The sequence below is a fragment of the Lepisma saccharinum genome, chromosome 10, assembly GCF_977018435.1.
Source record: "Lepisma saccharinum chromosome 10, izLepSacc3.1, whole genome shotgun sequence".
Classification (NCBI taxonomy): Eukaryota; Metazoa; Arthropoda; class Insecta; order Zygentoma; family Lepismatidae; genus Lepisma; species Lepisma saccharinum.
In genome coordinates this window covers 68,560,948-68,580,190 of record NC_139238.1, presented here as the reverse complement: position 1 = coordinate 68,580,190, position 19,243 = coordinate 68,560,948, and the positions used below count along the sequence as shown (strand labels likewise).

Genomic DNA, 19,243 nt, shown 5'->3' with positions numbered 1-19,243 from the left:
GGTTTGAGTTTTAGGACACCCTGTGTAAACTTTGATAAAATTCACATGTTTCTTCTATGATTTTATCAGGTTGAAACTGAATGAAGTGTCAGAGAAGAGAGTGGCTGACAGGGCTGTGATTCGGTACCTCTGTCGGAAAAGCTTCACTGCATAGGCTGCTTTGGTCGAGCGTGGCTTCACCGCACTTCCCCATCCACCTTATTCCACCGACCTGCCCCCTTCAGATTTTAATCTTTTCCCTGCTATGAAGAATTCACTTCGAGGACGTCACTTCCACATAGACAAAGTCAATCATTCAGTGGTGTGAAACTCAGGACAAATCATTCTACCAGATTTGTTGATTATAGAGATTGTGAGATGATGTAGAGAAATCATAATGAGAACTGTAGCTCAAACACCCCTTCCTTATGAGGCTTAAAACTTTTCTCTCCTCCCTCGTAAAACTGGCTTCTAAAAAGAGACATAACTCTCTCATGTCTTCTGTAGGCCCCTTTCCTCCCTCACACACCTATGACTTCGGTGCTAATACTGTCCTATGCTGAATGTTTCATCATGGTAGCCTATCTTCAAAAGCACCCCTTCATCGTGATTATAGTGGTTGAAGTGCATACACACTTGTACAACATCGTGAATAAAAACACATACAAATCATTTCCATGTAAAGAAAGCTTTGTGCTGTTGGTTAGCAATGTGCAATTTATGAGAAGCAAGGGCAATGCACACAAGTTAAAACTTATCTTATATGAGGCAGTACTTTTTTTATGTCTTGACTTCAGATGTCAATGCTGAAAGATTTAAAATTCAGTGATGACACAACTTGTGCCAGTTATGCTATCTGTTTTGTGGTGTTAAGTTAAATTCAACAAAAACTGCACTAAAAAAAATATTTAGTGTTTGTCGGCCTGTGAAATTATAGATTTGCATTAAGTAAACAGTTTTTCCATGTAAAAACTTGTTTCAGGCATACTGAATATACAATATTCCACACACTATATCAATAATTACATGGGAAAATCCAAAAGGCAACACAAAATTTCTCGTTACAGGTAAAAACAGTCAGTCTATTCAAACCACATAAAAAGTTGAAAGTTCATTGTTACTCATGTGCAAATTATGTTTATTTGGTTCATTCTAGCGTTGCAAGTGCATGTGAAGAACCTATTTATATACACCATACCAATAAATCGTCATCCCTTAAAGTACAGCAATAAAAGAATCCTTTTTAAGAAAAAGTGTAGCAGATATTGAAATGCAAAACATATGTTGTCTTTAGATGAAGTCTGTCTTTGGTTATTGCTGAAAAAGTATTGTTAATAAATTCTTGTTTCTCTACAGTTTTCTGCACTTCATTGAAATGCATTTCTTTCATTTTTTCTATGGGTTTCTCCATATAGAGTAACATAGTAGGAAATATGGCTCTGAAGCAGTAATATTATAACTTTTTGGTAATTCAAGAAAGCTAATGCTCAACAAATGCCTTTGTCATTGGTGGGAGAAATTGTATAAAGTATGCCTTACCTTTAGTAGAATTGTAAAGAAAAAAAGAAAAAAAAATACTCCTCACTGGGAAGTCGTCAAGGACTTAAAAAATCACGAACTGCAGTTGTGCAAATAAAAATTATTGTCTTTACTGACCATTTTAAAAAAGATACTGACAAATTACAGACTATGATGAAAAAACTGACTTCTACTAATGTTACTGACCACTTTACACCCCTGCTTTTTGGTCTTTCCAAGCTAAGTGAAACAATGGCAACAGATGACGATTAGATAAGAATGATGAAAGGACATTCATGCCAAGACCATGAATGGAACCACTCAACACATTCAGCCACAATTTCACATATAACACATACAATGCAATATGAATATAAATTTTAATGTATACTGCTTGTGCAGGAGATACGTAAGAAGATACTGCAAGTATTACCTGTCAAGGATGTATAATATTAATTCGAAACTTCACAGCCTACATGAATGGAAGAATGCTTTCAACAAAACTACACACCAAACTATCACAAGAAATAAGCATATTGTGCTAATCGCTAATCAAATTAAAATTAAATATTCAAACAATTACATTTGCTGTGAATTATGATACAGCATAATTCCTGATCAGAAAAATAGTATGTAAACCTTAATTTAATTGGGTCCCAGAACAAGCACAATTCACAACTCCACTGTATTTTAGGCTTCCTGAATATCAGGAACATTTTCAAACTTTAAAACAATTTTTTTGCAAGCTTGATTAACTGCCACAATGAAATTTGGCCAGTTTCAAAGGAAATGCATAACTAAGAAACATGCATATGGTTGATAAAGATCCAGAGTTTTCAATGAATACAGAAGAAAAATTCATAAATAGAAAAAAGGTGTTGAGGAGAGAAAAACAACCAAATTTCATGAATAAAACAGAAAGTTGTAAGATGCAAAGAGTTTTTGAATGAGAAAAAATTCACAATGTACAAGTGCTTGTACACAGTCGAGTCACATTATTAATACCATCTTTTACATTCGACATTGGCAGTACGTAGCTCGTGAAGTACATGTGAAGTAACCTGGTGTAGTGGATATATAAGGTGCCATCTGCACACATATCACTCTTTGCTGTCACGGGTAAAGGAGACGATTTATGCGAGTTGCAAAAAGGTATGATTATTGGCTTTCGGGCTAAGGGTGGCAGTATTTCTGAAACAACGAAGTTTGTGAACTGTACCCTTGCTACTGTGGTAAAAGTGTATTGTGAGTGGACAAATGGCACCATTGTGAATAACAAACATGGAAACTGCAGAGCAGCAAGTGCCATTGGTGTGAGAGGGACTGTCGGTTGCAAAGCTGCATGAAGGCCAACCAACATGCTACAGTGAAGCAGCTTACCGTAAAAATGAAACAGGGGTCTATCAGATGTGTCTAAAATGACTGTTCAACGAACCCTGCTGCGTATGGTGCTACAAAGCAAATGCATGGTCACTGCACCTATGTTAACAAAGGTGCGTTGGCAGAAAAAGGTTAAATTTGCAAGGCAATATCGGGGCCTCTGCTGATTGGCGAAAGGTTGCCTTCTCCGACAAGTTGTGTTCTCTTGCTTCATTGAATGGATGTACATATGCATGTCAGGCGAGACATAGAGAATAAACACCCTGAAACCTTCGCTGGAAGTAAACAAGCTGGTGGCGGCATCGTTATGGTCTTGGGGATGTTTTTGTGGCATTCTCTGATACAACGTATCCATGGGGAAGGAAGGCTAATTGGGACTGAACCTACAGTTTAAAGTGGGATCCAAACCACTATGTGCCTCCACCAGGTATCGAACTCAGGACCCCTTGATTACAAGGCAATGACGTTACCACTACCCAATCAGGGAAGCTTGTAGTTTTGGCAAAATGTGTAGAAGGATCAGGTGCTTGGCACCTTGTAACAGCACATGAGATTACAGTTTAGTAGCTATAGAGTAGCGGAACACACAGCATCATGCTTTTGTACAGAGACTTTTTTAGAGTGGTGACTGTTACTCGAACACAGTTTTCTTCAAATGTGAGACATCATGGAAAAAGTCTAGTTAGAATACCATATTTTTGCGGATAGAAAATTTCTGATCGACGGGTTTGGCACTGACAAATAAGCTGCAATGAGGTGTGATAACTGTCCATCAAACAACAGAGAACATTGAGATTATAAGGCAGGAAGTAGCAAACAGTACATGTCGTTCCATACTGAAACATGACATTGTGTTATGCATTTCAGATTGTAGTGTAACTAACTAACTCCCTAGACTTCTTAAACCCGAAGGTTCATGGCTGCAGCAACACAGGCCTTCCATCTTTCCCTATCTTGAGCAAGTTCTATATATATTGTAGTGTGCAAAGAATAAATGAACATGATTGGGAAAAGACTGTAAACCTTTGCAGAAAATACACTCAGGATTTTAAGAGGATTGTTTTGTTTTAGTTTACGTATTACTGGTGCTTTTCTGCAGTCTAATAATGCCACGCAATTTGAACAATTTAAAACAAATTTTTATGCACGACTCTTATGTCATTACTAATTCTAGTAGGGAAGTTAGAATGCATTTTGCAGCAGAATTCCCGAGTATTCCTGTTTCACACACAGACAGTGTTAGGATACTTGTGAACAAATTTAGGGAATCAGGGTCTGTTCTTGACAAGACACGCAGGGTGAAACGACGTGCTTACTGAGGAGAAACTAAACGACGTTGGAGCACGATTGGAACATACTCCTCAAAAATTCCTCCGGTGCCTTGCACAAGAAACAGACATTTTCATGATGTCTACTTGGCGAGTCATCGAGTTATTCAACCAGAAGCTATACATTAGAAGAATTGAAAAAAAAATATCAGGAGAAAAGTTAAAGCAACTTTGGACAAGGAACTGATACATGTTATTGAAAACTTCCTATAAATATGCCGTAAATGTGTGGATGCAGAAGGACATAATTCTCCAACAAATCTTGTAACAAGGTATGGGATCATTTTAATGGTAACTGTCAATGTAATTGTATGAGATTATTTCATTACATAGATGGTTCCAGTTACATAGATGTTGCATTCAGTTTCGAAGCAGACATGATCTTACTTCCCAGCAGGCTAGCTGCCGTTTCAAGGCTACCTCGGCCGTGAAAGGCACTGTATCTTTCTGTTATTATAAAAATAAGATTTGGTGGAAATAAATAAAGAAAGGTTATGGAAAGGCATCTGATTTTGTTGCTGAAGCTTACCTTGTACCCTTTCTCAAATGAGAAAGGTGAATAAAAATTAATCCTACATTTAAAATGGTATAAAACTTTTGGTACGGCATCTCTAAGGATCACATTCGCAGCAGCAAGAGCACTTCCAACTCAAATCACTTGCAGATTACTAATACTTCTGGCAACTATACATGTTACAATGAATTACCAATCTTGAAATATGGGATTATTATAGCAATACCTCTCAGCACAATGTTATGAGGGTTGTAAATATTCAGAAAATATTTATGAGATTTGTACACTATCATCTACTTTCAACTGAATCACCACCTCCTCGTAGTATGTCCAACTATGCAACTAGCACAACTTTCAACTATTGTTTACGCTACCGAGCACAAGAGAAAATATCTAGCAGTGTTCCGATATTATGAATTATGTTTCTCAAAGCAAGAATAGTGATGTTATTTGTCAAATAATGCTGCACTGCGCATAACTTTTCCTGCAATACATTAGGTCTTATCACAGAACTATAGCAATATTAATAAATACAGCTACATTAAAAAAATATATGACACATTATTATTTCATTTATTACTGAAGCACATCATATTCTCTCCCTCTCTCACACCCACACACACACGCATGCTAAGGCAAAGCATAAGAAAACAGCACATATAGTAGTACAAGTAAATACTGTGTTCCAGAGAGGGTAAAGAAAGTGTTGCACAAACATTTAACCAGATATGATACAAGATAATAAAGATATATATATATATATATATATATATATATATATACAACTTATACAAACATATACTAGGGATATTTAGGTTGCAGTGTGTTACACATAATATTTTAAAGCAAAGTAGTAAGCCATGAGAAATTATATAATGATGATAATGCCTATAATCAAGTACAATTTTAGGTCTTGACGTCTCACTCTTTGATTAGCCTGTGATTATTACACAATAGTTCAAGGATTATCTTTCTTCTATATTGGTAATTTGAAGTTACTTTTCTATATGTTGGGTTAATCACAATGATGAAATGAATGATGGAACAAAATGATACAGCCATGAATTAACCAGGATTTCAACCTGGGACCTTTGGCTTCACATTAATCTTTAGATGTCAAGGCTGTTTTCTGCAGTATTAATGTTCAATGCTGGGAAAATATTGAAAATTGACACTACCGCAGTGGTCTAGTTGGTAGGGTGTCAAGACTGCTATGTGGAAGGCTGGGGTTTGATTGATTGAGTTGGTGATTTAAGTTCACTTTGTGCACAGTAAGGCTAATCGGGACTGGACCTACAGTTTCAAGTGGGATCTGAAACACTATGTGCCTCAACCGGGTATCAAACCCGGGACCCCTTGATTACAAGGCGACGATGATACCACTGCGCCATCGGGGAGGCTGGTTTGATTCCTGGATTGGGTGACCTAAGGTGGGACTTTATCCTACTTTGATCCTGTGCAAAGAAGTTCTGGCATTAACCCAGTCTCTTAATAAATGATTCCCTAGGGGCAATGCTGGGAGAGTAAAAGTGGCCAGAGTGTGGTGCTGATCACATCACCTGTACAAACAAACAACATCCTATACAGTTGGCATTATAAATGTTTTTCAAAATTGGACTACCGTTCTGCATATTAAGAAAACATTCTTGTTCCATGTGTGTGTATATGTACACATTAGTGTGCAAAGAATTTAGTCAAGAAAAGAATTTGAAACACAAAGAAGCAAGAAGATAGATGCGTAACACATATTGAATATCAGATAGCAAGCAGGTATGCACATGCTCTCACAATTATACATGGGTCAAAGAGGGGGAAAAGAAAGAAAGAAAGAAAAAGAGAGAGAGAGAGAGAGAGAGAGAGAGAGAGAGAGAGAGAGAGAGAGAGGGAGGGAGGGAGGGAGAGGGAGAGGGAGAGGGAGAGGGAGAGAGAGAGAGAGAGAGAGAGAGAGAGAGATAAACACACACACGCACAGACAAATGCATATTTATGCAGTCATTCTACCACGGTAACAACCTTATCCACGTAATACCTTCATAACACATGCACTGTGCCATATTTCAAGTTTTATGTTATCTCTAAATAAAGAAAGTTCCATGCTTTCCAACACAATATTTCTAAGTTCAAGAGGTGCTGTTGATTTCAAATGGAATTTGTATCACTTATAAATCATGAATAAATGTGTGTAACGTAACTTAAATCCTGCCAAAATTTGCTTCAAAGGTGTACTTGGGTATACTGAGTACGATCACAGAAAAGTTATTTAAATTCATTGGCTTGGGTAGTTTCTGCAGCCTTATGTAGGATTATTGAAGCCTTATAATTAAAAATAATTCTACAACAGGAGAAGCAGAATCTTCCAAATAAGATACATAGTACGCTGGCATGGACTTAAAATCTAAGCGTATCAATGATTCCACATATGCTTGATGGAATCGAACATTCATAAGGAATTGGGATGAAGCTGGAATCTAATAATATTCTTTGTTGTATTCCTCTTAATTTTTCTCTCGTTCTTTTATATTTTATTTGTTAACAGATGTGAGCAAAATGTAAGAAAAGGCATTAACTAACTTTGCCACATACAAAAGCTGATAAATAAATAAACTTGCATGATTCAATACATTATAAACATAAAATTATGAATTTTTGGACACTTTACAATAATTTGCAATTTAAGTGTAATTTTAAATAAAATATTTGCAGTTTCCTTCTTGCTGGAGACTGGCAGCATCTCTGACAACATGATATTGATTGATAAGAGGGGCAATGGTCCTCTGAAATGATGATGTTAAGAAACACATCCTCTTCCAGCTGGTATGTGAGCTCATCACAATACTGATAATCAGTGTAGCATAAGGCAAAGAAATGCACACATTTTCTAATCCATAACGCAGCTTCTGAGAAGAAAAAAACAGCAAAGAGAAAACCTGTTCCACTCCAGTAGCACATGAACAGGGGGCACAATGCAATTTATAGTGACAGTTCTGGAAGGCAGCAGTCAGATTCTAGCCAAAAAGCCTCTAACAGAAAAGGTGTGGTTAAGTCTCCTCAAGAATTGTCTCCATGTTTATCTACATCCCTTGATTCATCTCTAAAATGTACACACTACCAACACTGAACTCCTATCTGGATCCAACTATTGCCCTCCTTACCCTGCCCCAGACATGGAGAAGTGCCATTTATCGTCTCTCCAAAAACACTTAAGCCGTCTTTGAGTGTGGGCCCTGGGTTTGGTTAAACATGTCATGCCATTACCTTTCCATCCCCTTCACCGATGTCACCATGCCATAAGGTTGCTGGCACTCTTGTGCAGTGTTACAAGGTAATTAGTCACCGAATGAATATGTCCGCATTGGTCTCAGTTCTGGTGATAGAAAGAAATAAAGAATAGCTTAGACGAAAAGATGAAGCAATTATTGAACTTTATCCTTGCAAGCTAGTGGCTAGTGAATATTTTCACTAATTTTTAATTTTAATTTTTCATGCAGCAAGTATCAAGGAGGAACGTGTTGTACTGTTACAACTTGGACGGTTTGAACGATGACACTGTGATTTTCCAGGACTTGTATTTAAGCTGTAAATAGACAAGCTGTATGCACCCTTTTTGGCAGGGGGGTACAATAACCTCCTGAAGTCAATCCAAATTCACTCCCCTCCGCTCTCCCCAAACCCTCAGAGATTTTTTGATAACTCTTGAGTTTTGTGCTCCATAGCTTTCTTCAAAAAAAAAAAGAGGAGACAAGAGTTTCAAAATTAATGTAACATTTCATATCAACATATTGGCTATTAAAAAATTCTTACGTCACGTGCTGGCAACGTTCTTGTAAAAAAAACACATAAAGAGCACAATACAAGATATTTTAATAGATTGTCCAAGCTTTTGACTCCATCTCGGAGTCATCATCAGGGCTGGTCGAGAGACTGCGAAGATGTGGTTGGCAGAGACAGCAAGTAGCGTCATCTGAACCTTGACAGCATCTTCTTCACAGTCTCTCAACCAGGCCTAATAACAACTCCGAGATGAAGTCAGAAGCTTGGACAATCTTTTAAAGTGTCTTGTATTGTACTCTTTATGGGTTTCATGTGGTTTTTAACAAGAATATTATCAATTATCTAGTTAATTTCCCATTTTGTTTCAAGAAACATAAGTTTTTCTGATGAACAACATCAAATGTTTGCTTCAAACATTTTGTTTCAACCTGCAGATAACCAACTTTACAGACAGAACCTCACTGACTGGTCTTTAAAATTAAAATGTGCACATCAGCACTAATTACACCAGTCACATTACTATTGGGCACAAAAGCCCTTAACAACAAACGTTAATGAGTCAGCAAAATAAAACAAAAGTTTCAACTCCAGTGAATGATATGGAAATGAATTCTTATCCAAAACAAAGCAAGACATCTAGAAACGAATATAACAATGACAGTGATAACAGCTCAAGAAGTGTAGGGGCATTCACCACACACACACACACACACACATACTGACAGAGCCAAGAGAGGACAAAACACAACTCAACAGAGGATTATACTGGCTGCGATTCTCGGTACCAGAACCACGTTACGCTGCAAGAATGCAGTTTTCACAAGGAAGACAGACAAACATTTAAGCCCCGTCCAAAGTTCTGATAGAACATGCCTAACCAGTTCCATCCCACGGTTGATTCTATAGTGGCTTAAGTGGTTTCCTGCCTTAAGCAAATTGAATGGGAGTTATTGACTCACTATCTGCCATGAAGGAACCACGCAGTAACTAGAGGATGCCTCTTGTTTGCTGCCAGCAGAAATAATATGGCAAAACTTGACGTTCGATTTGCCTCAACAAATGACACTCAATTTCAGCCTTTCCGCTGCTCCACTCCTACTATAATACCAGGGATGAGCTGATACCAATGCCAATGTATTGGTACTGGCATTGGAAAGTATCGGATTGATTTTATTTACAGATACCAGTTGATACTTTTCGGCATTTTGGTTCTTCATGGAGCCTGCAAAAATGCCACCCTACATTTTTATGGAGCCTAAGTATTGTACAAGATAGGCAAAGTTTTAAGTTTCCATTGATATTGTAACAATATTATGTGGAAAAAAAAAACTCCTTGTGAATCACATAAACAGTTAGTTTAAAATTCAAATGTAATTGTTGAATATTTTAAATTAAAAACTGATAAATTGATGCTTATAATTTGAGTGGAAACTCTGTCACAAATGTTAAGAAATATTTTGAACAAATTTTAATTGTTACAATTTTCATGCACCACTATCGGTAGGAAACAGTATGAGTACCGGCATGGTTATTGCTTCAAGGTGGTATCAGCTCAGCCCTCTATAATACACGTAGATCCAATCCCAACTAAAATATATAGTCTGACCATGGACACATTTAGCTTGAGTGATTTGATTGGATTTGTTACTTAGCATTGCTTTTCTGTCCTTTTGGCTAATTGCAACAATGAGGATATATGATGAAACTGACTAGGGACTCTCACAAAGAACACCCATGCTCAGGCCGGAATTAAAATCTGGGCCTTTTGGTATCGTAGTATGCTGCAGTAACTCTCTGCCATGGAAGCTGGTACCTAGCTTGAATGGACAAATCCAAACACACAAGGGGAATTCATGAAGATTAGGCATACACAGGAGATGTACTTCATAAAAATTTCAGTGAAAAATGCAGGCTTGACCAGGAATCAAACCAAAGTCTCATCTGTTGCCTTTGAAACACTGTAAGACTTCGAAGTTTCACTGAAATTTCTACGAAGTACATCTCCTGTGTGTACTTAATCTTAATGAATTAACATCTCTACACTGGGAGTAATGAGGCAACGCCAAAATCTACAGTGTTTCAAAGGCAACAGATCCCATTGCAGTAGCACTAGCAGAGACGAATCTACACAGGTAAAACAAAAACAGCAGCAACGAAAAATCAGGCGAAGCCAGGCTGGCTTGGTAGCTTAGTGATAGAACAATGCCAGAGACCCAGGTCCGTGTCCTGGTCGAGCATTTTTCGCTGGAATTTCTATAAAGAAGAAAAGGGGAAGTTGGTAGGAAATTGCACTAACCTACAGCGTGGCAAGAAAGTCCCTTTACACTGAATTTACATTATGTGGTCATGTACACAGGTTGCCTCCTATGGATCCAAAACGTCTGTGTGGGTTCCTCCATGTTCGTAGCATAGCCTTATGTTCCTCCATGTTGGATTGTTCATCTGCAATAGCATATCATGGGTAACATTTTGAAATGCTACAGAAACTGAATCTTTCAGCTGCTTGTTGGATTATCAGAGTTTCCATACATCTTCTTTCACATGACCCCAAGAGTGCATTGTCGGGTGTGTTGATATCAGGGCTTCTTGCAGGCCAAGGCGATGGCGCTACACATTCTGCTGGCCCTCGTCTGATACAGCGATTTCCAAAAATGTTGTCCAGGCATCTGTGGACAATCAAAGCGAAATGCACTGGTGCACCATCGTGCTGAAACTAAACAGTGTCGGCAATTCCATTTGTTGTCAATTGTGGAAGCAACATTCATTGATCATTCTCAGATGACTGTGCTGATTAAGAGAGGCATTGAAAAAATAAGGATGAAGCAGGTGTTCCACTGTCATCCCTGCCCAAACCATAGCATGAGGTAGATTGTGTTGATTTCCTCAAAAAATAAAGGGTTTTCTTTTATTCAGAAAAAGAAATTCTGATTGCATGAGCAGTGATAAATCGTTCATGATGCACTATGTTGTTTCTCCCGTGATTCGACGTTCGTAGACCAACACACAAGCCACCAAATGCTCCTCTACAGTGAAAACACTTGTGTCCATCATCACAACTTGCCTGCATCACGCATCTTGAAGAGACCCATTTAATATTTATTACAAACATATTCGTACAACCAGGTAAAGTGCAGTGTAATATTTTCACAGGCAGGCAGACAGTAAAGAATGTGTCAAGCAATATAGGAAAACCGAAAAGGTCAACACACAAAGAAGAGCAATTACCATCACCTTGTGTTGTCTCAGCACTCGCAACTTAACCTTGAAAATGGATGGAAATGTATTAAGTTGTGGCTGAACTATGGGTAAATTAACAGATGTTTTGGGTATATTTGGGCATGTTATTATGACTAATTTCTGCATGAACTGGTACACAAAATGACACAGGCAAACAAAACAATGGACATGGACAGGCCTTAGTAAAAAAAATCCAGCAGTCTGTTATATCTCTAACAACATGCTTCTCTATATAAGTTCAGAATGCACTTACATGGAAGTCTAATCCGTGCAGTTCACTGTCAGATGCATTTGTTGCAGCCTGAAAACACACAAAGTTATTTTTTTCTGAAATGTTAGTACATTCTCCTTCCTTGTCAACTACACAGTACCACTTGAAGAAGGGATGAATCTGTTAGATTTCTCTCTTCCACACTATACTGAAACACATCTACAATGCCTACTCGCAACAGGAAACCAATGCACCTCCACAAACGTTGAAACTTTTGAAGTTTCTTATGAACGGAAAATATGTGTGAACTGTAGGAACTTTAAGGGGAAAGGGGGGAGTAAACCAGTGGACAAAGTTAAAGAAAGTCAGAGCTTATCAAATTTACAATCTTCATGAGGAATGTGGTCACCACATGTCCCTGGGGGAAAGGGGGTTCTCTGGTTTCTTCTCTCTCTCTCTCTCTCTAGTTTCTCTTTATATCTAGGAGGAAGAGGGAAAAGGAAATATTTTTCTTTATAGAGAAAGGAGGGAGGGAGAGAGAAAAGAGGGAGATAGGATAGAGAAAAAGGAGGGAGATAGAGAAGAGGGGGGAGGGAGGGAGGGGGAGGGAGAGAGAGAGAGGGAGAGGGAGGGAGAGAGAGAGAGAGAGAGAGAGAGAGAGAGAGAGAGAGAGAGAGAGAGAGAGAGAGAGAGAGAGAGAGAGAGAAAGGCTTTTCTCTCTCTCTCTCTCTTGCCACCTCATATTAAGCACACCATGTGGAACGGGCAGTGGTGATTGGTGGAGAACTTATTTTTGTACAGAAAGTTAGGAAGGGGGACGGGGAAAGGATGGTATGGCTAAACCACAAAAATGTAGCAAACGTTGTAAACTTAGACCAGAGCTATGTTTCCCTGTACATTTGTTAAGACAAGTAGGGAGGTACTAGTAAAAAACTTTCTTTAACTATGTCCGCTTCTGTAACTCATCCCTACTGTACAATACACATCTTCAAAACTATGAGCTGTTAGTAATATATATTTAATGGACCAGAAAGAGTAGCTGAACCAGAAAGCAATAGAATAGGTGATACAACAATAAGACATTTTAATTTATAATTCAACCTGCACCTCTTGACCATAGAATACAACCAACTTTGAAAATGAACATGCAACATCTTTGGCTACTGTTTATCCTACTGGAACTTACCTGTGTCGCGTGGTAGGGTGGTGGTAAAATGCCGGCTTTTGATCCTGCAGGTGATATGCTACTTGGACTTGAGCCTTCTTTCCGGCCACAGGAACGTGGAGAATCACTTGGGCCTTCCGAATTTTCCGACGTCACGTTTTGTGCACAAGATGACATGTGACGAGGCCAATGTGCTTGCTAAAATATACATGCATACAGTTAGAATGAATTAAGTACTTAATGGATCAAATGAAACAGCAGGTTTTTATAAGTCGTTACAGGACAAATAATGAAAAATTATTACAGAACTAAGGCTACTTGCACATACAAGTACAATTTCAGGGTCACAAAGTGAAATTTTACAAGTTCCAAGGTGCACAAGTAGTAGAGACATGCATATTTTGTTGACAAACACAAAATGTGGAATAATCTTCTGTAACGTTGGTTTTTCATGTTTATGAAAGGTGTAAAGTACACTTTCCCAGCAAGTTTTGTTGTTAAATAATGAAAATTTAACTGCAAAATGCAAAAACAAGCCCTTAAACATGAAAGTTAAAGAGTTTATTTACCAACAACACTTTATGAAGTCTGAATTATTCTAAGTTATGCAAAAATCACATAAAATTTATTAGGATAATTCTGAGGTAAAAATTTGAGAAGCAAAAGTGGACTCCTTTACACAGGAATAAACTTACCCTGATAACTACATACATGTGCTATTAGAAAGGAAATGTTTGTTTTGTGTACTAAGTATATTTGCTAAATCAAATTTGTGATTATATTCATATTTTAACACTGAAACGCTATTTTATATTTCACTTTTGATCCTTAAATGTGCCCAGTTTGTGTACTGAAATCTTGCTCTTTTATTCACCATAAATATGTGGCCTTAACAATTACATGCTGAACTCAGCTTTGTTTATACACAATGCCATAAAGTTGAAAAATTATTTGAGTAACTGGGCAGATTGTAAAAACAAATCTAAAATGTGGTCATTATCATGTCGCTACTTTTGTTAAGAAGCAATTATGGGATACCAATAGAATAGAATGAATTCAACATTGAACCTTAATATTACAACTACATAGGGCAAATACAAAAGTCACTAAGCTTTCAGCACTCTCAGTTTTCTTTAAATGTATGTATGTTTTATTTCTCATGAGTTTTAGGGCTTGCCTGATGGTGTAATGATAACACTGTTGTCTTGTAATCAAAGGATGTAGGGTTCAATTCCCAGTGCAGACATGCTGCCCTATTTTAGGCTGTGTCTAGTCCCTTAGACTGTAAGGTCCCTTCAAGTGCATCAGCCTAATGTAAACTTAAACTTTGAAAACTGATTACTAGAACACAGAACTTATTGTCAAAATTTTAAAAAGTAGTAAAAGAATCTAAAGGTAGGCACTATAAATTAAAACCTTTTACTGTAGCATACAAACTATGACTTGGTTACAATCTCAGTGCATTAGCAATGAATATATTTTAAAACTGTAGTAACTGTGATGCATTTTGGGAGCATATGCTACGCAGCTTCAATCTGGGTAGTGGCTCCACTGTGGCATGTTTGTGGAGGCATTCAAGTTAAAACGAGTTATCATCAATCAATCAGAGATCTTTTCAGCATTTGATTTGCATTAGCTGGGCCTAAGGGAGTAGTAATTGTGACCCTTCCCCCGAACATTGCCCTAGACTGCCACTGATCTCTTCAATTACAGATAGGAAGATAGGAATTACATAGGGATCAGGTATGTACAGATGGAGGACAAAATAATACGAACACCTGTGAAAAAGTATGCCACATTTCACACCGGCAGTACAGCAGCACCACCTGGCACTGAAGTCTGGCACCTAGTGATCGTGAAGGGGAAGGTATTAGTCTGTCAACAGCAGTCATTGGTGGTGCACTTGTCTATCGTACGTTCTCAAGAGCCGCTGCAATGTCAGACCTGACCGAGTTCCAAAGAGGCATGATTGTTGAAGCACGTTCAGCTGGAGCCACGGTGATGGAAACAGCAAACCTTGTGGGGTGTGCAAGGAGCACACTATCAGCCATTATGACAGCGTACACAACACAATGGAAGATGGTGTCTTCAAAGCACAACAGTGGACGAAAGACAAAGTTTGCTGATCGGGATAGGAGGGTGTTGAAGCGCATAGCGGCCTGAAAGCACAAGCAATCGTTATCCGAGATAACATCTTAAATGAACAGGCATCTCTAGGACCCCATTTCGACCAAAACTGTCAAAAGGGAACTCCATGCTGGAAACATTCATGGCAGGGTGGCAATTCGTAAGCCGTTGGTGACATCACGTAATGCTGTCAAGCGACACCAATGGTGCAGAGCTCACAGAAGTTGGTCCCCACAGCAATGGCAACAAGTCAGGTCTGATGAATCAACATTCACGTTATTTCAGACCACCAGGCACGTTTATGAGTGGAGAATGCCCCGAGATGCGTTACATCCTGACTGCATCTTGCTGACTGTGAAGCATGGAGGTGGGTCCATTATGGGATGGGGTGCGATATCTTGGCACGGTGTGGGACCACTTGTTTCTCTGCATGAGAAGATCAACGCCAATCAGTATCGGAGCATTATGGGGGATCATCTCCATCCTTTTGCCCAGACTTTATTTCCTGGGGAGCGGCCACTTTTTCAAGACTACAACGCTCCTAGCCACACTGCTGGGTCTGTTGAAACATGGTTCGATTTTGATTTGGTTTGATTTATTTCATTTTACTTCACGTTTTGTACCTCTTGGCTAATTTGAGAAGATGGGGATGAGTGATGAAATTGATGAATGGACATTCACAAACAACCATGCCCGAGCAGGATTCGAAACCCAGGACCCTTGGCATCACAGCACGATGTGCTACAAACAAACATGGTTCGAAGTGGATCCTCATACTACCACAAATATGCCACTTGGTTGAGCTACTACCTGGTATGAAGTTGCATACCTCTTACTAAAGAACCTAGCATACATCCATAAAATGAGCCACAGAAAGTTGACAAATTCTAAAATGAGTGGTGCCACTCAGTGATCCTGTCAAAGGAACCTTAGACATATGTCAGCGCAAAGCGACAAGTGACATGCAGAAACTGTAACTGTAACCTCTTAGTAATCAATGCAACCTTTCAAAACCAAAGACACACGGCAAGCTGCTCCTCTTGTAGCTTGATGCTTGCATGTCCATTAGACCGGCCCGTTTTCTCAATACAGTGCATTTTATTGCCTCAGTTTGTTGTTCGCACACCAGTGAATGTTTTATATAATCTAAGTTCATTTCAAAATTTTAAAAAAAATAATTTCACAGGTATACACTTTACAATATAATGAACATTACACTTAAATAATACCAAACTTATCTTGTAGGCTCCAGAAGCCCATCATCCCTGGGAGAATTAATGGCATATTTTATGATGTGTATTTTTGTATGTTTCTCTCACTGAAGTTTGTGATTAGAACATCATGTTAAAGGAACATTACTACAGAGAGTATTAAAATTCAATAAAATGTTATAACTTTTGCATTACTTTCAATGCCTATTGTTCATAATCCAAGTTTATCTTGATTTTTTTTTAAATCAATTTTCACAGAAATGCGCTTAAATTAACATTTGGCACACACAGGAGTTGTACTATGTAGAAATTTCAGCGAAAAATACAGGCTCGACCAGAGCTCTAACCGAGCTAGCCCTGGCATGGTCTGATTTTTTGCTCTTTCTGTTTTACCTGTGTGAAATTGTCTCTGTCAGTGCTGCCCCTCAACCTATCCATTGCCTTTGAAACACTGTAGACATCGATGTTATCTGGTTCCTCCCACCATAAAAGCAACAGATTCTGTCGCAGCAGCACTGACAGAGAAATTCCACATAGGTAAAACAGTGACAGCGAAAAATCAGGCGAAGCGAGATCGGCTTGGAAGCTGTTGGTATAACAATGGCATGGTATGCCAGAGACCCAGATTCGAGTCCTGGTCGAGCCTGGCAGAGTTCTTTTCCTAGGACTTAAGTTAATAGGTGCTGCAATTTATAATATATATAATTCCCAGTTAGGGGACACCCTGTAATTTTGATGCAAGACATTATTGTAACACACCCTTGAAAGGAGTTGGGAATTTCTAGGTGATGCTTTTTCTTTGAACACCCGTGTATATAGGATAAGAATAATATTTAACTATACCTGACAAGGATAATCACAATAAGACGTATTCCAACAACAATAAAATAAAGCTTCCTTCCCGCAGTATGCACACCACTGCTTCTTTTTGGTTTCTTCCACGGCTCGCTGCTTGTCCATTTCGCATTGCCTACGAACCTCAGCTAATGATCTTTGCTTTTCATTTTCCATGCTTGCCCTCATCTCCATTAAGATCAAATCTACAAGGACAAATATATATAAATATTACACATTGTTTTCGGTACTATAATTCAAAAGTATATATATAATATTATTATTAAACTTTAGTGGACAGCAGTAGCTATGTTGACCACCTCCACACAATTTGTTCACAACTACACATGATATTTCAGTTGTCTTTTTTGTTCATTTGTATACATATGAAAGTATGGTATACTCGAATCACAACACTACTATTACATTGTTATTATTACGAGGGTCATTCGGAAATTAACTTCAGTTTGGGTATAAAAGAAACACCAGGACATTGTGAGAGATTTTATTATATATTCTGCACAACTAAAAGAGACAACTCTACGCTATTTTTCTGCATAAGCACTGTATCCGTTGACACACTTATCATAGCGGCAAACAGGTTTACAATACCCATGTCAAAGAAATATGCCGCCTGTGCATTCAGCCATGCAGCAACTCATGGCAACTGCGTTTTGGGGCAGAAAACGGATACTGTTGGTGGAGTTCCTGGAACGAGCACAACAATCAATGCCCAAGTGAATTGTGAAAGATTGAAGAAATTGTGATGAGCAATTCAAAACCGGTGACGTGGCATGTTGAGTTCTGGCATTGTTCTCGTGCATGATAACACTCGCCCACATACTGCTGCTCAAACAGAGGATCTTCTCCAACATTTTCAGTGGGAATTTTTTGACCGCCCCTAGCAATTATCACCCCATTCCACAAAGAAGAAGTGGCTAGGAGCACAGAGCTTCAACAATGACCAGGAGCTCAAGGACAGTGTTACTGCATGGCTGAATGCACAGGAGGCAGATTTCTTTGACTGATACGGTCCAGGTATTAAGCGTATGGCTACAAGGTTTGGCCTTCATGGATAAAAGAAGATAAACCGTAAGCAGATGTATTCTGTGTGTAATCTTTCTGTATCGTGATTCAATGTACTTGAAAGTTTTGGACATAACGTCCAGTTTCTATTAAATATGTTGATTGTTCACCGTCTGGTTTTCATCTTGTGCAACTTATATAAATCTGCATTACCATATTTCTCACTCGAACCTATCAATTTGGCACTGTGGACAGAGGATTTGAAGGACAGAAAATTTGAAGGATTCTAATCATAATGTCAGGATGACTTTATGACTTCATCGGCACGGGATAGTGACAAGTAAGATTTCATGTAGCAAATCAACAAGACTGTGTCTTACAGGTAACATTTAAGTTTGCTAATTTTCTACTCTTAAACAAAAGCAAATTTCAGTTACACATCGTAACTTCCATACATTTCATTGATTTCTATGTTCATGTAATTTGAAGTTTCAACAGCATGGCTCTCAACATTACATTCAGCGAATTTTTTAGAAGAAAATGAAGATACCGTATTGAGTATTTAATGCGTTTTGATCAACTCTGATTAGTCCAGAATGTGGCAAATGAAAGAAAAACAACAGTTCTATTAGCAGTTATTGGTCCTAAGGCTTTCCAAGTACTTCGCAATATTACGGCTCCTGAAATGCCGTATAATCTATCGTATGCAGTCATTTACGACAAAATGGTTCAGCATTTCAGGCCCAAAACCAACAAGTTTACGGAAATATTCAAGTTTCGAAAATGTATTCAGTCTCAAAGTGAATCAGTTACTCAATTTGTAGTGAGAATCAAACAACAAGCAGCCAAATGTGTGTTCGCAGATATGATAAGTGTCTCAACAGAAACGGTGCTTATGTAGAAAAATAGCTGGTGGTACCCGCCACCTGCCCCACTATGATG

General features: G+C 38.4%; 1 protein-coding gene across 8 annotated transcripts in view; it reads right to left on the bottom strand.

Moving 5' to 3' along the window:
• Zmynd8 (Zinc finger MYND-type containing 8) overlaps window positions 1-19,243 on the bottom strand; it is a 215,154-nt gene that overhangs the window by 40,988 nt on the left and 154,923 nt on the right. For 5 of the 8 annotated variants that reach the window (XM_083129884.1, XM_083129879.1, XM_083129885.1 and 2 more), the window contains 3 exons: window positions 17,285-17,481; window positions 13,125-13,301; window positions 11,981-12,028 (listed from right to left, as the gene is read on the bottom strand). In XM_083129884.1, the coding sequence (XP_082986010.1) occupies window positions 11,981-12,028; window positions 13,125-13,301; window positions 17,285-17,481 (422 nt within the window). The remainder of the gene's footprint in view (window positions 1-11,980; window positions 12,029-13,124; window positions 13,302-17,284; window positions 17,482-19,243) is intronic. The other 3 variants (XM_083129887.1, XM_083129883.1, XM_083129886.1) reach the window with 1 other exon arrangement.